Source organism: Sarcophilus harrisii, chromosome 1 (assembly GCF_902635505.1).
Source record: "Sarcophilus harrisii chromosome 1, mSarHar1.11, whole genome shotgun sequence".
NCBI lineage: Eukaryota > Metazoa > Chordata > Mammalia > Dasyuromorphia > Dasyuridae > Sarcophilus > Sarcophilus harrisii.
This window is the reverse complement of record NC_045426.1, coordinates 103,906,235-103,932,375: the sequence shown is the minus strand read 5'-3', so window position 1 is coordinate 103,932,375 and position 26,141 is coordinate 103,906,235. Positions and strand designations below refer to the sequence as shown.

General features: G+C 36.5%; 1 protein-coding gene and 1 pseudogene across 3 annotated transcripts in view; one reads left to right on the top strand and one right to left on the bottom strand.

The window, feature by feature from the left end:
- The first annotated feature begins 1,511 nt into the window (after positions 1–1,511).
- The window catches only part of CNTLN (centlein), a 429,193-nt gene continuing 404,563 nt past the window's right edge, over positions 1,512–26,141 (top strand). For all 3 annotated transcript variants that reach the window (XM_031961486.1, XM_031961482.1, XM_031961489.1), the window contains exons 1-2: positions 1,512–1,587; positions 7,141–7,229. In XM_031961486.1, the coding sequence (XP_031817346.1) occupies positions 1,585–1,587; positions 7,141–7,229 (92 nt within the window). In that variant the 5' untranslated portion in view covers positions 1,512–1,584. The remainder of the gene's footprint in view (positions 1,588–7,140; positions 7,230–26,141) is intronic.
- On the bottom strand, positions 20,690–22,517 carry LOC100914795 (annotated as a pseudogene).

The window sequence follows — 26,141 nt, the reverse complement described above, 5'->3', positions numbered from 1 at the left end:
ATGGATTATCATCAATATAACGTTGTTTCCATCTTCACCCTCAGCTTTCTCATGGCCCTTTTCAGAGGCAGTTAGAGCAGTAAATAGAACACTGGTCCTGGAGTCAGGAAGATCTGAATTTAGATCCAGTCTGACACAATTACTGGGTGTGTGACCCTGGGCAAATGCCTTAACCTCTGCTTATCTCAGCTTCCTCAATTGTAAAATAGGAATAATAATAGTACCTATCTGTCAGGGTTGTTGTGAAGATCAAATGATAATTTTTGTAAGTCATACATAGAACTGTGTGGTGCATAGTAGCCACTTAATAAATCCTTCTTCCTGTTCCTCCTTCTTCCCCTCTTTTTCTTTATCCCTCAGCAACTGGGCATGGTTGTGAGGATGTTTGTCAGAACTTGGTGCACTTAAGTAAGTTCTGGCAGGACAAAATATTAACAAGTGAACTGATCGGGGAAAGTTCTAAGGAGGCAGATGTAGAAATGGAGGAATAATATCTGTTCATTAGAGCAGGATTAGAAAGGGGAAATTTCCAGATTTTAAGATTCTTGAGAATCAGTTTCAATAGATTTCAAAAGAGTATAAAATATGAGCCAAAGTGGAGGAATCTACTAGATTCCCAATGAGTCCTTTCTATTCTTGGATTGCTCTGATTCCTAGGAAGTTTTTGCCTGACATTGAACTTACTTTTTCCACCATGTAACTTTAACCACAATCCATTCAGTTCTGAACTATATTTTAAGGATGATATCAGTTGGAAAATCACCAGTTCATTCGCCAGGGTCCAATTCAAGAAGCGTTTAATTGCCCATTATGTGTGCTGAGTAATACAGAGAGAAAGAACGGGGAAGCCCTAACCCATAGGGAGATAATAAGACTCTAACACGACTGCCACACTTAGACAAGAAAATGCATTTGATTTGAAATAATGATTTGAAATCAGAGGGATCCCTGAACACTTCACAAAACACTTAACAGAATAAGGTGCATAAGGTGAGCCTCGAAGGAAGTTAGCAATTCCGCAAAGTAGAGGCAAGATATAATTTAATTCCAGGTATGGGGGAGGGTATAGGGTGGGAAAAAAAAAAAAAAAAAACAAAGCAAAGCTGTGGAAAGGGATTGAAAAACTTGGAATGTTGAATTGGAGACCAGCAAACGGGCAGATCTTATTCCATAAGAAACAAAGACAGGGATTTTCTTAAACTTTGCAAATGATCAGGCGCGCGTCCCAAAGCTGGGGCTAAGAGCCACGGAACTCATTAAGACTGCCAGGAGAAGGGGGGAGAAATGGGGAAATCCGCTGAATGAAGGCGAGAACTCAGGCTGGCGCCAGGGGAGAAGCCCCAAGTTTGGCAGAGCCCTGTTGGAGCAGAAGCGGATCTCCCCGTGCTCCAGCCCCTTTTTACACACGCAGCAAAAGGGGAACACGAGGCAGGCGCGAAACGACTCGACCAAAGGGCGTCATTCCAAACGAGGTCTCCCAGCCCACGTGCGCGGCTCTTCCCACCGCGCCTGCGCAGCGGCTCGCTCAGAATCCTTCGAGGACGCACGCACTGAACCTGGGAGACTGAGGAAGGCGGCGAGGTGATGGTGCGTGCGTGGGGGGGAGGGGAGGGAAGCGGGGGTGGGGGTGGGGTGGGAGAGGCAGCGCGAGAGCTAACTGGCCGAGGCGGGAAAAGGGCCGCGCACGCGCAGCTTGAAGCTCCGGGGGTCCCGGGATGGGGCCGGGGGGGCGGAGTTTCGAGAAGGAAACTTGACCGGTTAGCGTCGGCCTGCCCGCGGTGGCGTCCCGTTCCCCGCCCCCCTCAGGCCGTTGGTGCAGCTCTCCCCAAATTTGGGGCGGGGGGCGGGGGGCGTTCCGGAGTCGGGCCCAGCGGGCCCCGGGCCAGAGCGCGCAGCGGGCCAATGTGAAGTTGACTGGCTGGGCTGAGGGAAGCCCCGGCCGGGGAAGGTGGCGGCGGCGGGCGGGGTGGCGAAGGGGCCCAGGCCCGGGTCGGGGGCCAAGCCCCACCAGGCATTCCCCCCCACTCCCTCTCCCGGGGGGAGGAGCTCTGTGGAGGGAGCGTCTTTGGACCCGCTGCAGCTGCTGGAGGAAGAGCTGAGAAGCGTCCGGGAGGAGCTGTGCCAGTGCCAGGTACTGAGGACTCCACCTGGCCTCGGCGCGCTGGGCTCCCGGGGCCTAGGGCCAGCGCGCTCCCTCCTCCTCCTCCTCCTGCACCTCCCCCTTCTCCCTCTGTCCCTTTCTCTCCTCCCCTTGTCCCTCCCCTTCTTTCCCCTTTTCCCTCCCCCTCCCTTCCCCCGCCTTCCTTTCTTTCCCTCCTTCTCCCTTGGTTCTCCCCTCTCTCCCCCTTCTTTCCCCTCCCCTTTCTTCCTCCTTCTCTCCCTCTCCTTACCTCTTCCATTCCTTTTTCTCCTCTTCTGCTTCCTTTTCCTTCCCTTCCTTCACTTCCCCTCCTCCTCCTCATTCTTCCCTCCTCTTTTCTTCTCTTTCTCTCTTTTTTCTTCCCCTCCCCTATTTCTTCTCCTTCAAATCCTCTTTTCCTCCTTCCATTCCTCCTTACTAGTTACCCCTCTCCCTTCTCTTCTTCCTTCTCTCCTTTCTGTTTTCCCTCACCTTCTTCCTCTTTCCTTATTCTTCCTCCCTTCCCTTTCTTCTCTCATCCCTTCTCCTATTTCCTTCTCCCCCTCCTTCCCATTCCGTCCTTTCCTTCTCCCTCTTCTCCCTTGTTTCCTTGCCTTCCTCTTCTCCTTCCCCTCCTCTTCCTTCCCATTTCCCTCTTTCCCTCCCCCTTTCTTTTCCCTCTAGTTCCCTCCCTTTCCCTCCTCTTGACTCTGTCCTCCTCTTCCCCACTCCCCCATCCTTTCCACCTTCACAGGACTGAGCTCCCAGTGCATCCTTCTCACCCAGAGACTAAAGAGTTGACAGGAACTGGTAGAGAAGGTTTATTCTTGCTGCCTCCTCTGACCGACTAAGACCCCGTGATCCAGAGAGGTGAAAGTGGAGTTGGGATTCCCAGGCCTTAACCCCAGGGGCCCAAGACCCGATGTGACCTTTCAAGCCTTGCTCTCACTTGCCCTCCCCTCTCCCCCGCTTCAGGCTCCTGCAAGGGGGAGCGGGAATGAATGGATCAGAGTTCAGAACTGGAAGGAGGACAGATGAGAGGTGGAAGTGGAAGTGACGGCACTTGGCAACTGACTAGGTTTGTGGGGTGAGAGAGAGCAAGATTATGAACTGGGGCAACTGGAAGCCCTTTCAAAATGAGGGGTGTGTATGTGGGGAGTTCTAAGGATCCTGCTGCCTCAGAATCCTTTGGCTTTTTATCCAAATGACAAGTTCTGGGGGTAACTAGTTAGTGTGATTTGGTATTGTAGGAATAGAAAATAGTGTGTCGATGGGAAATAGGAATTAGTGAAGGGAAAGCTGATGATTATGTTGATTATTGTGAACCTACAATTAATTCATTAATTAGTTAATATTTAAATGAAACTATTAATGATAGCTATAGCAGAAAATTCAAATTTATATAGTTTTAGGACTTATAAGGCCTTCGAGTCACAGAAATTATGTGAAGTGTTACTAGCACTTAACACAGTACCAGGCACTTAGTGTAGGTACTTAATAAATGTTTATTATTTGATATTTTACCAATGAAAGAAGATGAATTAAAAAACTGAAACAGAGGTTAAGTGACTTACCCAAGGACTCCCAGTTCTCAGGATATAGGCCTTAAGCCTTTAGTTCTTCAACTTTTATTAAAATTTTTCCTTCATATAACCAGACAAATTTCAGCCAAGGGCTTGACAATTTTGAAGAATGATTCATGAAGACCTGGAACTTCTCCACATTGTTTTTAACAGTATTTGTAATTAATCTTCAGAAAAATTTCTATAGCTCTTGATTTACATGCCTGTGGACAAGCTTCAATATTGTGCAAATTCCCATAAAAATAATTTCATATTTAATTATTCACATAATTTGGTGAGAACGGAAAAAAACTTGTTTCACAAGAAATGTTTCATTCCCGTGTAAGGGAAGCAAATCATAGTAGGACCAATTTGGCTATGTTTTGATCTCTTCAGGGATTATGGAAAGTTGATGCCATCTTTCCTCCTACCTGTTCCAGCTATCCTATTTTCCTTTCTTTAATACATCTTCTAGATTGCTTTGTTTTGATTTTGAAATTTTGATGAATCTATGATCTAATTGAGGGTGAAAGAGAAAAGGGAATTAAACATTTATATAATACCTGCTATGTGCCATACACTGTGCTAGGCATCTTTAAAGGTAGGTAGGTAGGTGGTACTGTTTTCTCCACTTGTGAAGATTGAGACAAACAAGTTATTGTCTTATAATAAATGTCTGATGTTGAATTTGAATTCAGGTTTTCCTGACTTCAGGCACAGTGTTCTATCTGTTCAGGGTGGTTACTTCCTCCAGAAACATTAAAGATTACAATTTACCACAATTTCTCCATACTGTGTGGTTCTCATTTGTCTTTGTGTAATGCTCTACTAGAGTCTACCCATTCTATCAGGAGTTTTCCTTTAGTTCTCTCGAAAACGTACCAGTCAAGAACATGAGATTTTCATTGGCTAGTCTTCACTTTTATTGTATGACTAAGTCATTTCCACCCCACCCCCACCCCCACCCCCAGTCATTGAGAGCATTTTTTGTTACATATTTTGAACATTTCTTCTCAGACAATCAGTTCCATAATATAATAAAAAAGATGCTTGCACATGAAATTGCAAATCTGTTATATATCACTTGTATTCCTTTTAAATATATAATAAATTTATCATGTAAATTTTCCTTCTGTGCTTTTACCCCCATTAGACACGAATAAGTGTGTACATTATGTGAGTGTAAAGCTATTCTATGCATGTATTTACCAGTTCTTTTTCTGAATGCAAATAGCATCTTCCTTCATATGTTCTTTACTGTCAGTTTAGGTATTTTTAGTAGTTAAAATGAATTATTCCCTCAAAGTTATTCTTAAAATAATATTCTTGTTATATATAGTGTTCTCTTGGTTATGCTCATTTCACTCTTCATTATTTATGCAAGTCTTTCCAAATTTTCTGAGGTCATTAAGCTCGTTATTTCTTATACCACAATAGTATTCCATCACAATCATGTACCAAAACTTGTCTCCACATCATGGGCATCTAATTTCCAGTTCTTTGCCATTCTTGGCCATCTACAAAAAGATCTGCAATAAGCATTTTAGAACATACAGGTTCTTTTCCTTTTTTCTCTATAATCATATTTGGAAACAGACCTAGTAGTGGTAAAGGGTATAAGCAATTTAATAACTGGATTTTGAACTGAACTCATTTTTCAATAGGAAGGGGAATTGCTTTTGGATATGAGTATTGCTTTTTAAATTAAATTTTAAATTTAAAGGACTTAAGTTCTCTTTGTAGTAAAGACACCCACCATTTAAGATTTTTTTAATTTTTAAAATGGTTTTCTTTTTATTTTGACTTCACAGATATCAAGAATTATTCAGACAATCCTTTTACAAAGTTCATATTCCCCTGAAAATAGATTATCTATTATTAATGGGTCTGAAGGAATATGTCTTTCAGTTTTGGTATTACTTGACCAAAGGTTTATTATGTCTTCATATTGAATTTATTTATTTATTTTTTATTATAGCTTTTTATTTACAAGTTTTATGCATGGGTAATTTTATAGCATTGACAATTGCCAAACCTTTTGTTCCAATTTTCCCCTTCCTTCCCCCCATCCCCTACCCCAGATGGCAGGTTGATCAATACATGTTAAATGTTAAAGGATAAATTAAATACAATATAAGTATACATGTCCTAACTGCATATTGAATTATTGACATTGTTTTAATCATTGTGTATATTCTATATCTGACTCGTTTCTTTTCACCCCACATCACTTTCATGCAAAATTTCTTTGGTTTCTTTGTATTCTTCATATTTGGTATTCCTTTTGGTAGTTTATTTTCTTCCTAAATTTCCATCAATTAAAATTTTGCTTTTTTCCTTTTAATCCATTTAAATTTGTTGCTGTTGATTAGTTAATTCAGAGAAGCCTGTAGAAATTTTTGTTTTCATTTAAAGTGTTTGTATCTATTTCTTTTAAGTAGTGTGTGTGTGTGTGTGTGACCTTTCTTTGTCTTCTTGTCTTAGCTTCCTTTTTTGAATCATCTACTTCCTTTTCTCCTTGGAAGAGAGTAAAGAAGGGGTTTGACTTTCTTTGTTAACCTCCTTACTATTCCATTCACTACGTGTCTCCTGTTGAAGTAGGGTTGGACAGGAGTTTTTCTGGCCTTTCTTCCAGATTGCTTATTTTTTCTTCCAGCTCACTGTATCTGGGTACTTTTCACAGGCATCCTCAGGACTTTGTGTTGGGGCAAGGTTTTTTTTTCCTTCTCCTGACTAAAGGATTTGATTGCAGTTGAGTTTTAACACCTTCCACATGCATGGATTTGCTCTATTTTGCTAGATTTCCAATGAGGTTAGGTGAAGTAACTGCTTTTGTCAGGTCATTCTGGTTCAGTGGTATGGAGGTGTGGTCCTTCATATGGGATGAAAGACCCATGGGAGTCAAGATAAGGTAAATGATGAGGTATTTGAATTTTTAAACAACCCTCTGCTGTTGATGATAGGATACTTTTACATTCCAGTTGGAGATATGATTGATTATCTAGCATTATCATTTTGCTGAAAGGAATGGAAAATATTGTAATTATGATAGGGAATATATTTTAAAAGTTTACTTAAGTGCCCTCTTTCAGCTTATAGTATACAGTTTGGAAACTAGGGATCATCATACTTGTGCAGTAAGTACTGGATCTGGAATCAGGAAGACTCATCTTTCTGAATTCAAATCCAGCCTCTGACACTCTACTAGCTGTGTGATCCTGAACAAGTCACTTAACCTTGTTGGCCTCAGTTTTCTCAGCTGTAAAATGAGCTAGAAAAGTAAATAGAGTGGACAAACCACTCTATATCTTCCTTTGCCAAGAAGCCAGAAATGGAGTCACTAAGAGTTGGATGTGACGTGACTGAAATGACTGAATAACAAGAATTCCTTAATCTATAATTATTGCATTAAAAAGCATGATATTTAAAATGAGAAATTTCTTTTATTTTTTCTTTAAGGCTGATAAAGAATTTGTGTGGTCTTTGTGGAAGCGCCTCCATACAGCAAACCCAGATCTCACAGAAGCAGTCAGTCTGGTTGTGGAAAGGTGAGTCCTAGGTTTAGTTGTAGTAATATTTGGTTTAAAGGCTTACTCTAGTAGCTCACTGTGGCAGGACGTGATACTGAGTTCTTTAAGGAAATTCTAATTTACTTCAACCTATTGACAGTCTTCCCAAGCTGGAAGAGCTTTGAGGAAAAGCTTGGAAGCTTGGTAATGAATTCTGTAATTTCAGATCAGTCGACATCATTTTAGAGAAGCTCATCACCAAGTTGACTGCACAGATATTTTTTTTTTTGGCCACAGTAAATTGTGAAGAAATTTACTAAGAGAGATGATGATCTGTGTCAATGAAAGAAATGTCCGCGTCATTGAAATCTTTGAAGTATTAAAGAATTTCATTTTAATTTCTTTGCATTTTTCCTTCAGTGTTTAAAAAGTCATTGTGGCATATGAAGTAGATTTTTAAATAAAAGTGTGTGTGTGGAGGGCAGCTAGATGGCTCAGTAGATAGATAGAGCACCAGCCCTGACGTCGAGAGAACCTGAGTTCAAATGTGGCCTCAGACACTTAATACTTCCTAGCTGTGTAATTATGATAGGGAATATATTTTTAAAAGTTTACTTAAGTGCCCTCTTTCACTTAATCTCAATTCTCTCAGAAAAAAAAAGTGTGTATGTGTTTTTTTAATTATTATTATTTATCATATCATTACAATCAGATGACCTTGGTAGCTATCATGCTTTATCAGTGTATAGGTCATAGATTTAGAGCTAAAGGGACTTGAAAGCACCAAATCCAACCTCCCATTTTATAGATGAAGTAACTGAGGGAGAGGTGAAGTGATTTGCCCTGGGGTCACACAAATAAGTCAATCTCTTTAGTGAGATTTGAGCCTTTATCTTCCTGACTCTAGGTCTAATACTTTAATTACATTGGTCTTCTTTAACTTAAAAGGTGCTCTTTTAATATTCTACTTTGGCTGCTTTTTGGTCTTCCTGTTACTTTTACTTCCCCATATATCTCTCTTTTTTGAAATCTCTAGGCCTAGCTCAGGTCCCATGTCTTCTATGAAATTTTGATGACTCCCTAACTCCCAAAATAATATATTCTTAATATTTTTCATAGTTTCTCTGTACCTTTTATTTAGACTTAATCATAATTTTCTATAGTTTATAGATGTTAGTGAACATATCATTTTTTTTTTTCAATCTATTGTAATCTTTTAGAAAGCAGTATCTATGATTGTGTTTATGTTTTTATATGCCTTTCTTATCTAGGAAAATACAACAGAAGAAAAAGTGCTTGTTTAGAGTTCATCCTCCTTTTCTCCCATTTAACTTAGCTTAGATTGAAATATCTTTAATTTCCATTGAACTCTGTTAATGAGGGACAAAAACCACTTATTTTTAGATAAGATTTAAGTATTATCCTTAGAGAAGGACCAGTCCTGCTTGCAGGTTTCTCGAAAGTACCTTAGAATTTTGTATCAGAAACCTGACACATCCTGCAGACAACATTTATAATCTTCAAAGGGAGTATAAGTTAACAGAAAAATACACAACAACATTTCACTATATAATAGGAACTTGGGAAAATGATTGCTATGTTCATAAGTGTAGTTACACTTGCATACAGTGCCATAATTAAATGGCTGAGTAAAAAGAGATTTAATCTTTTATGACTTGTTTAGCATCTCTAGGTGGCCCTTCTCTATGCTAAAAGCCTTAGCCTTTCTTCTACAAGGGACCATTGATCTCAATCCCTTCTATATTCTCCAGTAGACCTTACTATAATGTCCAGGCTAGCTCTCTGGAGGGCCTCAGGATCAGTCAAAGTCAGGATCAGTCAAAGTCCTTGGTCTTTAGAATGAGAAGTGAAGGGAGGCAGGCAAACTGCCATGTGGCTTGCCAAAGATGAATCCTGGACTCTGGAGCCTGAAGTCCTCTCTCCTCAGTGTGCTGGGGTAGAGAGGCGCTGACCCTTTCCCTCAGCCCTCCAATCCTTGCCTCTGATTACCTCATCATAACACATTCAGCAAGGGTCAATCCTGAGGAGAGCCATCATATTACCGTATGTTTATAGAACCATTATCACACCTTGAGTAGGTAATTAGCCTTAAGTACTCTATTGTCTTAGATTCAAATACACCCTTTCTGAGTTCCAGCTCTCTACACTTTACCATCTCTAATCTTCAGTTTCTTTGTATTGGTTGTCTTCTCCTTACTATTTATGAACAAGTAGTCCTTTATCTAACCCATTCTTAATCCTTGATTATTCTTGTTAGCTGTTAGCTGCTGAACTTCTTGGAAAACCATTTGTAACTAGTTGCCTTCATTTTCTCTTATTATTATTAAACTTTCATTTTTAACTTCCAATCTCATCAATTGGCTAAAACTACTTTTTCCCCAAAGTTATCACTGCTTTTCCAGTTGCCAGATTGAATAAACTTTTTCTCAATCCTTATCTTTCTTGATCTTTCTTTACCCTTTAACTTTGTCTTGGTCATCTAAATATTCTCTCCACTCTTAAGGTTTCATGATTCTATTGTGTCCTGTTTGGCTATTTCTTCTCAGACTCTATGTCATACCCATCAAATGTCTGTGGTCCTATTTTGGGCCTTTCTCTCTTTTTTATTCTATATAATTTTATTTAATGATCTTATCAGTTTTCATGGGTTTTGCAGTTTTTGCAGTTGATTCCTGGAGGGAGAGGTGAAGTGATTTGCCCTAATATATCCAACCCTAATACTTTTCCTGAATTCACTCTGTAATTCCAGGCCCCATATCATCAACTATATTTTTTACATTTGAAATTGGGTATCCTGTAAGTATTTAAGTAAGTAATCCAAAACAATATTTTGCCTCCATGACTCCCTTCTTTCTATCTTTCCTAATACTATCAATGTAATCGCCAACCTACTTGTCATCCACGTGTGTCATTCTGAATTCCTCACTCATAGTCACCTTAGCTAGATAATCTGTTGTCAAATCTTGTTTTTACTTTCATAGCATCTGTCATATATGTCTCCTTCTCACTTACATAGCTGCCACTCCAGTAGAGGCCTTTGAGAATAAGACACATCTTTCTTATTAAAGGGAATTATTAAATCTTAGAAAATTCATTTTCTCTAAGGGGGTTCCTGACTCAGTTCTTAAACTTTTGAAGAATTCTCTTTTCAAGAGAGATTTTAGTTTTAAAGCTCAGAGGGATACATACTTCCCATTTAAGAAAAGGATGAGAAAGAGGGGATAACCAAAATATATAGAGCAAATTCAACCTAAGATAATGTAAGTCCCAAAATTGTTCCAAAAAGAGATTTTTGTTTTTGTGTTTATGTACTAATTTCTTTTCCCCCCCCAGTAATTTCTTTTTTGAAGCTTTATTACTACTATTTAATATCTGGGTGTCTGTCTTGTGATTCCCACTTTGTTATGTTTAAATTACTTAGAGAGATGGTCTTCAGATTTTGCCCTAAAACACTGGCCTCCATTTGCTCATAAATTGTGTCCCTGGAAAAAGGATTCAACCTATGGACATCTACGCCTATGCTGGAAAAATATGGCACTATCAACCCAGTTGAAGAAAGCGAGGGTCAATAGGGGAACTTTGCACCCCTCCCAGGAGGAATTCACTTGTATCCAAAGTACCCATGTCTTGGACAACTTGTGAGATAACTAAAATTGGCCACCAGCTTGATGCCATGAATTGTTAGAGGGATTCCTATTATGAACTCCTAAACCTTTATTGAATCTATGAACCAAGGATCAGTCCCTCTGACTAGGCTACTCAACTGAACCATGGGCATGAATAGGCCCATGTGGCCTATTGTTTTTTTGGCAATGAAAAATAACCATGGACATAAGTATAGTCATAAGACATAATCAGCCTTAACCATAAACTAGTCATGAATTGTCTTTGTGGATCTTAAGCCTTTGTGGTATCTCAAAACCGTAGTTTGTTTTAGGAGAAGAAAAGATTACATATAGATTGCTTTTATTTTTTTAGGGAGGGAGATTTTTTTTCACTGTAGTTTTAAAAGGATCAGATTGCTAAAAGTCAACTTCAGTAAGATTCCAAAGACAATTTACAATTTGAACTTTTTTCTTGACCTTGAAAGAAGAGAAGTTTGTTTAAATCAAGGGGCAACTTGAGGGTGAGTGAAACTTAATCCTTGCTTTTAAGTAGTTTAAATAAAATAAATTTTAAATATTAAATATAAATCCATAGTTATTTGGGTACTAAGATGAAATTTTGTAGATTATGGCCGCTTGTCCTATCTGTTTTAGAAATTATTTTTCATTTTCTAGAAGAACTTTTAAAAAATAGAATGTGCAAGGCTCCCAAGCATTAAGCAGGTCTAAATTTCAGTGATCCACCCATTTAGCTTTGTTAGCCAGGATTAAAAAAAAAAAAATTGGAAACATTTTTGTAAAGAATTGCCTAGGGTAATATAAGAAAGGAATCAATGAGTTCAGCCCAGCGTGTTTATGAAGGAAAAGATAAGAAAAAAAGAAAAATCTTAAGCATTGGACCCAGGCCAGATGTTTCTACTATCTGAAAAAAAGTCATGTTAAGAATTGTAGAACATGAGGTGGGTATATTTGTGGAATTGGTATTGCATCAAGAAGAACTTGAAGAATAAGATAGCCCTTAAAATAAAACTAGTCCTGGGGAATATTAAGTGTAGATTATAGCTGATGAGCTTTATTTTCACATTGCCACTCAATATTTAACACCAGAACAATATGTTTAAAAACTTAAAAAGTTGGTTTTTGTCAGTAAAGCATACTTTAATCAAGATTTCTCTATATTAGCCTTGAATGCAAACAATTTAGAAAGACAGAAATTAATATTTAAAAATGCATGCTACTGTTGTAAAAACCATTGTACAACCAATGCAACTGTCTTGATTTGGAATTAGAGCATATTATCTGGGTATTTTAAAGAAAGGAGGGGACTATTAAATCTGCAAAGAAAACTCTAGATTCTGAAAAGTATAAAGTATTTCAGCTTTTAATCACTCTTCCCCCAGAAGAGTGACAAATTTAATGTTTTGAAGAGGGAAGAGAAAAGAGAAAAATTGAAACTGTTTGCAAGCATCAAAAAAGACAGATTGAAATTGAAAATGGTTTTTGGATATCAGTGAATTTTCAGCAACAGTTGACATCTTAAATTTTTCTGGCTCTTAAGAATTGCCTCCTAAAAGAGGCAGTATGTATGAACCATTTAAGAGAAGTACTTATGAGCCATTTAAAAATAGGTGTGATCTTCAGTTTGCAAGAATGTTTTATGAACTTAATTGTTAAGTAAACCAGAAACAAAGATCTAAAGATATAGACATTTAAGACAGAAAAGTAAGGAGAGGTAGATGGTGCAGTAAATAAAACACTAGCCCTGAAATCAGGAGGACCTGAGTTTAATCAAATCCTTGGATGCTTTAGCACTTACTAGCAGTATGAAACTGGGCAAGTCTCTTAACGTAAGCAGAAGTAAAAGAATAATTTATACTGTAATAGTAATTCTTATCAGTGCAATGGCTGATAGGGGGCAGAGCCAAGATGACGGAGAAGGCACATGTGACTTTCTAAGCAACTCTCCTACCCTCAAGACCAACATTAAATTCAGCCTCAAAAATAGCGCTCCAGTGGCCACGAAGACTAGAAGTACAACAACTTACCAGCCAAAGAAAATATGAAATTTCATCAGAAAAGGTTTGTCCTGAGGGGCCAGGGAGAAGATCAGCTCAAGTAGGGAGAGAACTACAAGCTAACATATTGTGCCCACTGGGTGGTAGTGTGTATACACCCAAAACTGGAAGTGACAGCACAGACCTCAGCACAATCTTGCAGTCCCAAGCCGCAGTATGGGGCTTTTCTTTGGGGCAGTTGCGAACCTGCATGGCAGCGGGGAACAGCCCGGGGCAACCTTTAATCTGCACAGTGAGGGGGCTTAGCCTGGGGCAATAGAATTTGCTCAGTGCAATTTGCGTCTGGGTAGAGACACTTCCAGTCTGAGCCGGGCTATTTGCTGGTCAGCTGCTATACCCCCAGCCCCACAAGGGGCTTTGGCCTTGGATAGTGATACTTTCACTGCATAGTCTCCAGCTTTAGGGCAGTCTCTAAACTACATAGTGGGTTCTCCACTGAGCACTAAAGTAGCTGGGCTGTGCTGAATCACTTCCAGTTGGGGGAGGGGAAACTTTTACCCAGAGCACTCCCATACTTAGTGGCCTGAAGCCTGTTTACATCTTTCCCTGCTTTGCAGAGGAAGCTGGTAACCCCCTTGCCCTGAAGGCAGACCCTAAAAGCTTTTAAAAATGAGTAAAAAAATGAAAAGGACGATCAATAGCTTCTATACAGAAAAAGCAGGTTTGCAAACCTGAGGAGACTAATAGCAAACAGTCTCCAGATAATACCCCAAAGGGGAATGTTTCCTGCCCCCCCCCTTTATATAACGCTTTCCTAGAAGAGACCATTAAGCGTCTCAAAAGAGAGTTAGAAGAAAAATTGGGAAAGGAAAGAGAAGCTTTGCAAGAGAGCAACAACTTCCTGAAATATGAATTGGAAAAGGTAAAAAATTCCTAGGAAGTGCAGGGAAACAGAATTTGTGAATTGGAAAAAGTAAAAAAATCTCAGGAAAGTAGGATTTGTGAATTGGAAAAGACAAAGAATTTGCAAGAAAGTTAGAACTGTGAATTGGAAAAAGAAAATAATTCACTAAAAAAAAAATTAGTGAAATGGAAAAAATTCCATAGAGCAAAACAACTCATTTAAAAACTCAATTGAACATATACAAAAAGAAGTAAAAAGAGCTAATGAAGAAAATAATTCATTAAAAATCAGAATTGAACAAATAGAAAATAATGATTCATTGAGATAGCAAGAATCAGTCAAACAAAACCAAAAAAAATGATAAATTGGAAAAAACCATGAAATATCAGTGCAATGGCCAATCACAATTCCAGAGGACCAATGAAGAGATGGATTCAAGAAGTAGAGACCTACTTTTTAAAAAAATATGACCAGTTTGGAAGTTGATTTTGCTTAACTATGAAATTCTGTTTGTTTTCCTTTTCTTTTTTTCCATTAGATATAAGTGGGAGGAAAAATGGGGATAAGAATAAAGTAGCAAAAGATAAAATATATATCTAAAGGGTATTGGAGCATCTTTTAAAAAATGTACAGAAGAAAACAGAAAAAAGGCCAGAAAGAATCGCAGACAAAAGTAGCTCTGAAAATTGCATATTGGATTTATTATACATTTCAAAGAAAAGCAAACTGTACATAATAGAGACCTGAAATTTCTTGTACAACATATTTTTTTCTCTTATGCTGTGTATGTGGAAATGTCCATTTTGTTTGCTGAATATAGAATAAAAAATGAAAACTTTATAGTTACTTAAAAATAAGTGAGTTTCTTTTTTGTTGTTTTTGCTCTCTTCTCTACTATCCAAGTAATAATCATCAGCTTGAAATGGGACATTAAAAATGCTTTATTTGAATTCAAAGATTTGAATGCCTGACTTAAGGCTTTTTTGCTTATTATTTTTGTGAACTTGTGAGATTTACTTCAGTGTTTAGGCCTTAGTTTTCTCATTTGTAAAATGAATGGGTTGGAGGAAACAATCTTCATATCTTCTTCTTGCTCTAAATTGATTATCCTGTGAATAGTTTGGAAGGATGGGCCATTCCAAGAATAAAACTGACCTTTCACATCTTCAGAGCTGATCTGAAATGATAAAGGTTTTGATATATTATCAAACCAATGTATTTGAGATAACTATTCTCCTTTCAACCTTCTTTCCCAATTCATTGTGAAGTAGTTTGCTGCACATGAAGTGTGCTAAAAAGATTGAGCATCTGAGAGAAATTTTATACATGGTATAGAAATGAAAACTAAAGATTGAGCATCTGAGAGAAATTTTATACATGTTATAGAAATGAAAACTCAAGATCTGAGGTCTAAATAATTGGGATCCTACTTAATTTCAACTTTAGAAATGGCAGGAGTAGGTGGTTTTGTTGTTTTAAGGCAGAATTAACTAGCCCAATTTTGGGATAAATATATAATAGGCAATTTGGAAAAATCTTTTCTTAGTAAACAAATTGAACATTTAAAAATTGAGGAGGTTTTGGTTAGATGGCAACATGAAAGGGTATATTGTTACATTGTATAGAATGTATCTCAACAGTGATCTTTTTTTAAAAAAGGACACTAGATTATCAAAAGAAAAACAGAGTTTATTAGTTAGTTTAATCCAGTCTTGGGCTGCACAAAAAATCCAGAGTGTATAGTTCTGGAAGAGTTTCCTCTAGGAAAGTAAAACTGAGTTTTGTGTAAATAATCTGGAAAAGACTATAACTTTCCCTAGTGGAGAAGTCTCAGAAGTGATTTAAGAACAATGAAATACTCTAGTTGGGAATTTGGGGAGAAGGTGGTAAAGACCTAATTGGTAAGCCATCTAAGGAACTTTGCGGATGCTGAAACTTGCCATTTCTTTGAGCCCAGACATACAAAGGGAGGTGAAAGTGGCAGAAACCCAAGAGAAATGAGGTCCAAGGATATAAGAAGAGAGAAGAAAATACCTCCTGCCCTAAATGACAAGTTAGGAGCTGAGACTAGAAAAATGAGTAAACAGAAGATATCAAACTCTATGGGAAAAAAAATGGTTTAAGAGACTTTCAAAAAAAAAAAAAAATTCAGAAGAGAGTAACTCCACAAAGATAGGCCTAATGTTGGGAAAAGTAGTTTGGCTAAAAGGATAAAATGACTAGTTGAAGAAATGAAATGAGAGATTTAAAAAATATTACAACTCTAGAAGAAAAAGTGAAGTCAGCAAAGTTTTATTGGGGGGTTATTATATTCCAATTACTTTGCTAAGAGCTGGGGATATAAAGTAAGATGAAAACAGGTTCTCTGTTCAAGAAGCCTTTAGTCTGAGGGTAGAGAAAGCATATAAACAATTTTTTAAAAAGAAGATATATACTGAGTAGTTTGGAGAGTCTCAAAAAGAAGTTGTTTGCATTAAGATGAACTAAGACCTGTAAGTTCCTATAGACGATGAACTTTTAGGAAGCAGGAGTTGGATGAAGAAGGAAAGCATTCTAGGTATGACTGTCAGATAAAGTACACAGAGTAGATATGAATGTCTTGTGCAACAAAGTTAGTTTCAATTTTTGAGTAAATGGAGAAGGGTAAGGTGTTAGATTGAAATGGTAGAAAAGGGCTAGGTTATGAAAAGCTTTCATAATCAGAAGATTTTATATTTGATTCTGGATATAATAGGGAACCACTGGAATGGATTGATTAGGTATCTGGCATGATAAAGCTCTTAAAACCTATAACACTGATAGTAAGCTGGAGATTGGATTGAAGTAGGATTAATCTGAGAGGCAGGGAGATCAACTAATAATTAGCTGTCATAATTTAGGTGTGAAGTGATGAGAAACTGTAGCAGCATAGTTGTAGTGCTCAAGGAGAAAAGGGAATATAGGTAAGGGATGTTGTAAAAGCAAAATTTATAGGATTTTGATATAGAAAAGTGGGGTGGATGAAAAATTGACAAGTTGAAAATGATACTTGGGTTTCAAGCCTGGATAACTTATAGTAATAGGGAAGTTAAGAGGGAAGGACTTAAATAGAAAATTAATAAGTTCAATTTCAGATGTGTTGAATTTAACTTGTTTATAGGACTTCTAATTTGAAATGTCTAAAGGGAAGTTGGAGATGTAGGAATGGAAGTTGGTGTGGAGGATAGGGTTGAATTAGTGAATCTGGGCCTCATTGGCATAGAGATGATATTTAAATCCATGAGAGCTGAAGTGATTGCCAAATGAAATAGTATGAAAGAGCTTTGGGAGACATTAAACTGAAAGTTGAAACCTTGCCAAAAAAAGTATATTCCTAAAATTAAAAGAGAATAAGCAGAAATTAATGTCTCAGCAGCATTAAGAATCTTTGTCTACTATCTGTATAAAATATAAATTGTGTACTATAAGACCAACTGTTCTGAAAAAAGATGATTTGAGAATCATCAGATTCCCTTAAAAAAAAAAGTTTGGATACCATATTTCAAGAAATCATAAATGAGACACTTGAAGTTATTAGAACTAGAGGAAAGTATCATTGTTGAAAGAGTCTATTTTATGCTGAAAACACAAAATGAAAACTTGTAGGAATATCAGCTATAATCCAGAGCTGCTTGATCAAAAATAAAATATACTTCATTAGGAAAAAAAGAATTCAAATATCAAAGAGTCATACTCAGGATCATACAATACTTGGCATTAAACACTATAAAAGAAATTAATTCTTGAAATATAGTATTCCAGAAAACAAAAGACATGCTTGCAACCAAGAATGATCTGTGAGACAAGAGTATAGTTCTTGATGGAAAGATGGATTTTTAATGGGTTAAAGGATTATAAAACATTCTTGATGAAAAAATAAGAATTTAGTAGAAACTTTGAAAATACTTACTTGTTATTGCGTCTTTTCAATTGTGTTCAATTCTTATGACCCTGTTTGTGGTCTTTTTGGTAAAGATACTGTAGTGGTTTTCTATTTCTTTCCTTAGCTCATTTTATAGATGAGGAATTGAGGCAAACAGATTCCTGGGTCACACAAGTTGTGTCTGAGGCCAGATTTGAACTCAAGAGGCAGAGTCTTCTTGATTTCAAGCCAGTGCTCTGTCTATTGTGCCATCTAGCTATTGAAATGTATACACATGAATCAAAATAAAAATAAAAACATCAATGCAGTTGAACAATTAGAATGGGGGGGAATGAAATTCATATATTCTAATGGAGCATATGAGACAAGTGACTTCAGAATCTTAAATATCTTCAAAAGTCACAGAAGAAGTTAAATAAAGCACATTTGGACAGGGAATTATTTTGTATTGGTGGTTTTAAGAGAGAAAAGGAAAGGAAAATAAAAAGGAATAAATTATGGAAAAAGGGTAGAATTTATTATACTTTATAATTGATGTGCTTTAGAGGAAAAGTAAAGAAACATGGAAGAATTGCTTGGGAAGTGTGGTCATTACATTGAGCTTTCTTATCTGAGCCAGACAAAGTAGGATTGGAAACAGACTCATGCATGAATATACAGATTGATAATTTAGTCATATGCCAAACTAAAAAATAACAGAAACTGTAAGTCAGGCAGGCTAGTAGCAAGCATTTATTATGTGTTTACCATGTGTCAAGTACTGAGGATGAAAATATAAATTAAAAGCACATTCTAATGGAAAATGATAGAAAAGTAGGCAAAATTGGGAGGAGGTATATGGTATTGAAACCTAGTTAGCTGGAATAGCATCCAGCCAGGGAGTGAGCCATGGTTGGTGTGAGCTTATATCTGAAACTGAGATCTTTCCTTATCCCTAAGAAAATGGGAGGAAAAGGCTGGCATAGGGATATTTAAGAGTGAGATTTCAACTGAATTAGGGTATTGAGATTCAGAGAGTCAAAAACATGGCCCAGAAGGGAATAAAATGTGGTCATAGAGAGTCTTTCCCCAAAATAGAGAGCCTGGAAAGAAGAGGGAAGAGCAAGAGAGGGAATTAAGAATGAGGATAGAATGGGGGTGAGAATAAACAAAGATAAGACAAACTAACTTTGGAGGTTGATATTAAAAGGAAAGCAAAGAAGTATAAAAACCCAGATTCAAGATGAGAAAATAAGCATAGGCTAGTAGAAATTAGATTCCTTCAATAACAGATACTTAGTTTTTATCACATTCCATTTGAACACTTTTCATATAAAAGAGTGGGTGGCAGAAATGAAAAAAAAAAGATGATGTCATATAGTTAACTATCCCATAGGAACATGAATGAGATAAAATCATCTATGAAATGAAGAAATTAACAAAAAGGACAAGAAAACATGAACAATATGTCATATATAAGAAACATACTCTACATGCATTTACATAACATTGAAATGCTGGAACTAATCTATTGTGCTTCAGATGAACTCTAAAAAAGCAAAGGTAGGAGTTGTTCTCAGACAAAACGACAGTAAAAATAGAAATAGTTAAAAAAGATAATCAGAGGAACTACACTTTGCTTAAAGGCACCATAGATAATGAAATAATATTTGTCCTTATTTTTATATACACCAAATAATATGACATTTAATAACTTAAAGGAAAAGTTAATCTGATTGTTTGAAAAAAATAATAGTAGCAATTACAACAACAAATAGCATTTTATATAGTGCTTTAAGGTTTGAAAAGTGGATTCAGATAATAAATCTGTGAGCTAATCTTATAGGTGAAACTGACTATGAGATAAAAAATGACTTACCTAGAGTCATTGCTAATTATCTGAAAAAGAATTTGAAAAAAAAAATGTTTTTTGTACTCCGCTGTTAATATTTCTAGACACAGAGCTTATGGGCTACTGTGTTCAGTCTCTAGTTCCACTGAAGTGCTGACAGCATTTTTTTTGGATATTGTCCCTTTTTCTTGCTTATACACTGTAGATTAATTATGTGCAGATATGCGCTCAAAGATTTCAATTTTTGTATTTTCTTATCCAGTTTATTGATCATTATTTGTCTTGGTATGTATTGTAAGTTTTTGTTGGAGTAAGTATATGAGAGCTGGGTTACTTACCTCTTATTGAAGGACCATCTTGGCACAAGGTTCTATTCACCAGCATCACTCTTATTTAATTGATATAATTCTAAAATACTAAAAATGCTATCTATACCACTAATCAAAGAAAATGAAATTAAGAGAATATATATAGGCAAAAAAGGAAACAAAATTATTGTGTATGGTGGATGATGATCTACTTAGAGAACCCTGAGATTTTATTTTAAAGTACAATTGGAATATCTTTGCTTGGTAGTAATATATATAATAAAACCCAAATAAATTATCTTTCTTTTATATATTGTTGATATTCAGTAGGATAAATTAAGAGACATTCTATTCAAAATAACTGTAAAATGTAGTTCATACTTGGGGTCCACCTACAAAGACACAGGAATTATGTGAATACAAGTATAAAACTTTTTTTTTTTTTTTTTTTTTTTTTTTTTTTTTTTTTACAGAAGCAAAGAGAAACCTAAATCTTAACTAGACATGGTTGGACCATTCCAATATTGTAAAGATGGCAAGCCTACCTAAATTTAATCATATTAGCAAAGAGTTACATAATTTATTTGGATGATGAAAAGATTGGTTATCTGTGGATTTAAATCATGTGACAGAAACAATAGGTTGACATTTTTAAATGGCAGGCATGTTTAAGTTTAGAGGAATAATGTAAAAGGTTGATTGGGACTAGCTTGTAGAAACTTTTTTCCCCCCCATTTCCACTTATTTATTACATTATACTGATTAATTTCTTTCCCTTTGCACACATTCAAGCATTGAGAATGCCCAGATTTATACAGTAGCTTAAATGTAACTTTTCAACTGCTATCTCCTTGACTACAAATTTGAATCCTTCAGTTTTTGGAAAGTATGGAATGCACTTTCTTCTGGTATATTTAGTCAACCTCTTCAGTGGTGGGTCCAGAAGAAGCACCTCCAGATTGGGTTGCTCCACCCTCTGGGAACCCACCAGGCATGCCTCCTGGCATGGCCCCTGTACTTTGGTACAGTTTAGTAATGATGGGGTTGAAGACCTCCAATTCTTTCTGCTGATGCTCAAATTCTTCTCAGCAGTCTGGTTCTTATCCAGCCAGCTGATTATTTCATTACATTTGTCAAGGATCTTCTGTTTGCCTTCATCATCAGTTTTGCCCTGAAATTTTTCATCTTTCACAGTAGCTTTCATGTTGAAAGTTAAGATTTAAGAGAATTCTTGGAAAACATCTTGGTCTCTGATTCCCATCTTCAGCCTTATATTTCTCAGCCTCCTCAGATGACCTTTGTCCTTGGTGATGGTGTTCTTTTTTTCTTTGCCTGTACTATTGTCTACAGTAGAAAAGTTGAGGAGGTAAATGTTACTTCAATCTGAGGAACACCTCTGGAAGTTGGGGGGATTCCTGTGAGCTCAGACTTCCCAAGCAAGTTGTGATCCTTTGTCATTGCTCTCTCACCTTCCTAAACCTGAATAAGCACATCAGAATAAGTGGTAAAGATTTGAGTCTGATTGGTAGGAATGCTGGTTTGGTCATAACTGTTATAACTCTTCCAGCCTTTTCAATTCCAAGGAGAAAGGAGTGAGTGACATCCAACAGGAGCAAGTCCTGCACATTTTCAGATATATCTCCAGACAAATAGAAGCCTGGACAGTTGCACCATAAGCAACAGCCTCACCATGATGCTCTTCTTGAACCCCTTGCCATTGAAGAAGTCTTGAAGAAGCTTCTGGATTTGGGGCATGTGAGTGGAACCGTGCACCAGGACAATGTCATGAATCTGTGATTTCTCTAGCCTAGAATCTTTTAAGGCTTTTTCCACAGGGTCCAGTGTGTGCCCTGGAAGAGATCAGCATTCAGCTCTTTGAACTTTGGGAGATTGATGTATAGAAGAGATCCCTTCAGCAAGGGAGTCAGTTTCAGGCCTGGCCTTAGTACTAGAAGAGAGATGGTGTGCAGTAAACAGCCCTCTTGTTCTCACTGAAGTCCTTCTTGTGCATTAGCTCAGACTTGGCAATAAAATGGTTGACCATGTGATGACAAAGTCCTCTCCATCTAACTGGGTGTCCCCAGCTATGGACTTGACTTCAAAAATGCCATCTTCAGTGGTAAGATGGAAACACCCAAAGTGCACCTCCAAGGTCAAAGATCAACACATTTCTCTTGGCAACACCTTTTTGTCCAAGCCATAAGCAACAGTAGCAGCCTCTGGCTTAGTGATGGTTTGGAACACATTGAGACCAATGATGGTTCCAGCATCTTGGGTGGCCTAACATTGGGAATTGTTGAAGTAGGCCGGTACTTTGACCACAGCATTTATGACAGGCTTCCCAAGTTAAGCTTCAGCAATTTCTTTTATCTTGGTCAAGATCATAGAAGATACTCCTGGACAGAAACCTTTGGTCTCTCCTTTATACTCCACTGGGACCTTGGGCCTACCTGCACCATTTAACACCATAAAAGGCCAATGTTTCATGTCTGACTGTACAATTGCATCATCAGATCCCCACCTAATCAGACATTTGGCATCCCAAAGTCTGTTGATGGGGTTCATTGCAATTTGATTTTTTGCAGGATCACCAATTAAAAATTCCATGTCTGAAAGTAACATAGCTGAGGGTGGTCTTGTTTCTTTGGTACTTAGCAATGATCTCCACTTTTCCATGTTGGACAACTCCCAAACGGAATAAATAGTGTCAAGAGCAATGCCAACTGTGGGTCCCTTCAACATGGTTGCTGGGGAGTTGGGGGTCACAGCTGACCACTGTGGAGAATGAAAGATCCCCAAGAAGAAAGATCTTGAATTATCATTAATTTTCCTCCTAAGCAAGATAATGAAATTATTCTTGAGACTTGATTCTGGTCCCTTCAAGGGACTAGAGAATCAGATTTTTTGCATCACTTCTTGGTCACTTAGATGTAATAAAATCACTATGAGGATTTCCAGGAGTTAAGAGAGACTTGATTTATGAACTAGAAAGTATAATTCGGGGCAGAGGATTTTGCTCATCCCCTCAATTGTTAGTTCTTTTTCATCACAAAAAGAGTTGCTATAAGTATTGTACAAATAGCTCCTTTTCCTTTTCCTTTGAAATCTCTGGCATGCAGACTTAATAGTGTTGTTACTGGGCCAAAGGGTATCCATAATTTTATTACCCTTTGGGCATATTTCCATGTTGTCCTCTAGAATGACTGAAGAACTCCCTCAAAAAGTGCATCAGTGTACATGTTTTTCTACATCCACTTCAGCCTTTATCATTTCCTTTTTCTCTTGTGTTAGCCAATCTGATAGGTGTGAGATAGTAACTCAAGAGTTGTTATACATTTCATTTCTCTAATCAATAGTGATTTAGAACATTTTTAAAAGGTGAGTATTAAAAACTTTAATTTCATTTTCTGAAATAGCCTATTAATATCCTTTGACTATCAATTAGAGAATATCTCTTATTTTTATAAATTTGTCCAAGTTCTTTACTTGACAAATGAGGTTTTTATCAGAAAATTTGCTATAATATTTTTACTTTAGTTTTAATTTTGACTGAATTGGTATTGTTTGTGTAAAACATTTTTAATTTCATGTAATCAGAATTATCCATTTTACTTCTTATGAACTATTTTTAACTTGGTTGTAAACTCTTCCCTTATCCATAGATCTGACAGGCACATTTTCCTATACTAACCTAATTTATTTTATGTTTAAATCATTTATCAATTTTGACCTCATTTTGATATGGTGTGAGTTGTTGGTCCATTGTCTAGTTTCTGTCAAACTGCTTTATGGCTTTCACAGCAATTTTTGTCAGTAGTAAGTTCTTGACCCCTAGACAAGAGCCATTTACAACTCTGTTTTGTATAAATATATTCCATTAATTCACTGTTCTATTTCTTAGCTAGTACTAAATTGTTTTGATGATTATCACTTTGCAGTTTAGTTTGAAATCTGGAACAGCTGGGCTACCATCCTTCAATTTAATTTTTTTTTGGGGTCATTGATTTTTTTTTTCTAGCCAAATAATTCTTTGGTAGTTTGATATATATGACACTGAATTAGCAAATTAATTTAGTTAGAATTGTCATTTTTACTATATTGGCTTGACCTGTCCATGAGTAATTAGTATTTCTCTAATTTTGATCTGATTTTGTGTGTGAAGTTTGTTATAATTGTGTTCATAGAAGTCCTGGATTTGTCTTGCCAGGTAGACTCTCAAATATTTTATATTATCATCAGTTATTTATTATTATTATTTTTTTGTGAGGCAATGAGGGTTAAAAAGACTTGCCCACAGTCACACAGTTAGTGTCAAGTGTCTAAGGCCATATTTGATCTCAGATCCTCTTAACTTCAGGGGTACTGTTTCCACATTTTTATCTATTCCCAACAAAACCTAACAGGAAGAGACAGAAAGGGAAATTCCTCTTAAAATAACTGTAGCTGGGGCAGCTAGATGGTGCAATGGTTGATAAAAATGTGGATGATGTATATGGGTTTATTTTTTTATTCCTCAAATTTGTTAAACATTAATCATTTCAACTAGTTTTTTAATTGAGTCTCTTTAATTTTCTGAATATATCATCATATCATTTATATATAGATTTTGTTCCTCATAGCCCATTTTTATTCCATTGATTTACTTTCCTTTTCTTTGAATACAATATTGAATAATAGTGGTGATAATGGATATTTTTGCTTACCCTTATCTTACTGGGAAAGCTTCATGTTTATACCTTTGCAGATAATGCTTGTTCTTGGTTTTAAATACTAAGTTATCATTTTGAGAAAGGCTTCATTTATTCCTATTTTTTGTAGGTTTTTTTTTTTTTAAGGGAATGGATGTTGTATTTTGTCAAAAAAAATTTCTGCATCTAGTGATATAAGATTTTTGTTGTTTTTATTGTTTATGTGGTCAATTATACTTATTTCTAATATTGAATTAGTGCTGCATTGCTGTTATAAATCCATTCTGGTTGTAATGTATGATCTTTGTGATATATTGCTATAATCTTGATAGTATTTGATTTAAAATTTTTCAGAAAAAAATTTTCCCTAATGAATATTAGGGAAATTGGCTTTTTCTTTAATCCTGTGCTTTTATTCTTCTGTTTTAGGTACTAAAACTGTTTTGTATCATTAAAAAGAATATGACTTAACTCTTTATCTAATTTTTCAAATACTTTATGTAGTATTAGAGTTAACTACTCCTAAATATTTGTTAGAATTAACTTATTAATCCATCTGGTCCTGGAGTTTTTTCTTATGGGGCTGACTTTTAATAATTCTGCTCTTTCCCTTAATTTTTCTTTTTAATGTTATCATTATATTTATGTGCCTCTGAGAGGGGAAAGTTGTGATCTCCTACTAATATAGTTTTGGTCTGTTTTTGTCTTTGCTTTATATGAGAACATGATTGCTATCTGCTTTTTTAAAAATTTCAGGTGAAATATAATAGATTTCTGCTCCTCCCCTTATTTTAACTATGTGTATATATGTAGTATTCTGTTTGGTTTTCAGGAGGTCTTGGAGCACCCTTTGTTTCAGTAATTACCACAAGAATATCCAGGTATTAAGTCCAAATTCCTTTTTTTTTTATTTTTTTTTATTTTTTTATTTAATAGCCTTTTATTTACAGGATATATACATGGGTAACTTTACAGCGTTAACAATTGCCAAACCTCTTGTTCCAATTTTTCACCTCTTACTCCCCCCCCAATCCCTCCCCTAGATGGCAGGATGACCAGTAGATGTTAAATATATTAAAATATAAATTAGATACACAATAAGTATACCTGTAAGTCCAAATTCTTTATTATCTCCTTGCCTGGAGTCTGAGCTAGCTTGGTCTCAGTGGAGGAAATGCAGGAAGAGAGGCCAGCCACCATGGTGGTATGAGATGGAATGAATCTGTCTGGCTGAGTTTGTCCCAGTTTATATATTCTATTTAGTAATTACATTATTATAACTGTGAATCTTCTTGAATAGATGTCAGTTTTGTAGAACTATATTAAATACAAAGTACATGTATTGAACTAGAGAACTATTAATCACCATGCTAAAATAAATAACCATTGTCTTATCAGTTCCACTGACAAGATCTTGTAAGAATCCTTGTTTCAAATATAGCGTTCTGGCCCATATATGGGCCATATGTGTGTTTCAATATAAGCAACATATTGTCAGATCTAGTTTCTAATCCATTTTCCCATCGGCTTCTGTTTTATAGGTGAGTTCATCCCATTCACATGCATAATTATGATTAATAATTGCATTTCTTTTCATCTTGTTTTCTTTATTCTCTTCTCTCTTTTTATCTTTTTCCTCCACAAAATTCTGTGGATGTATATAAGTACATGTATACAT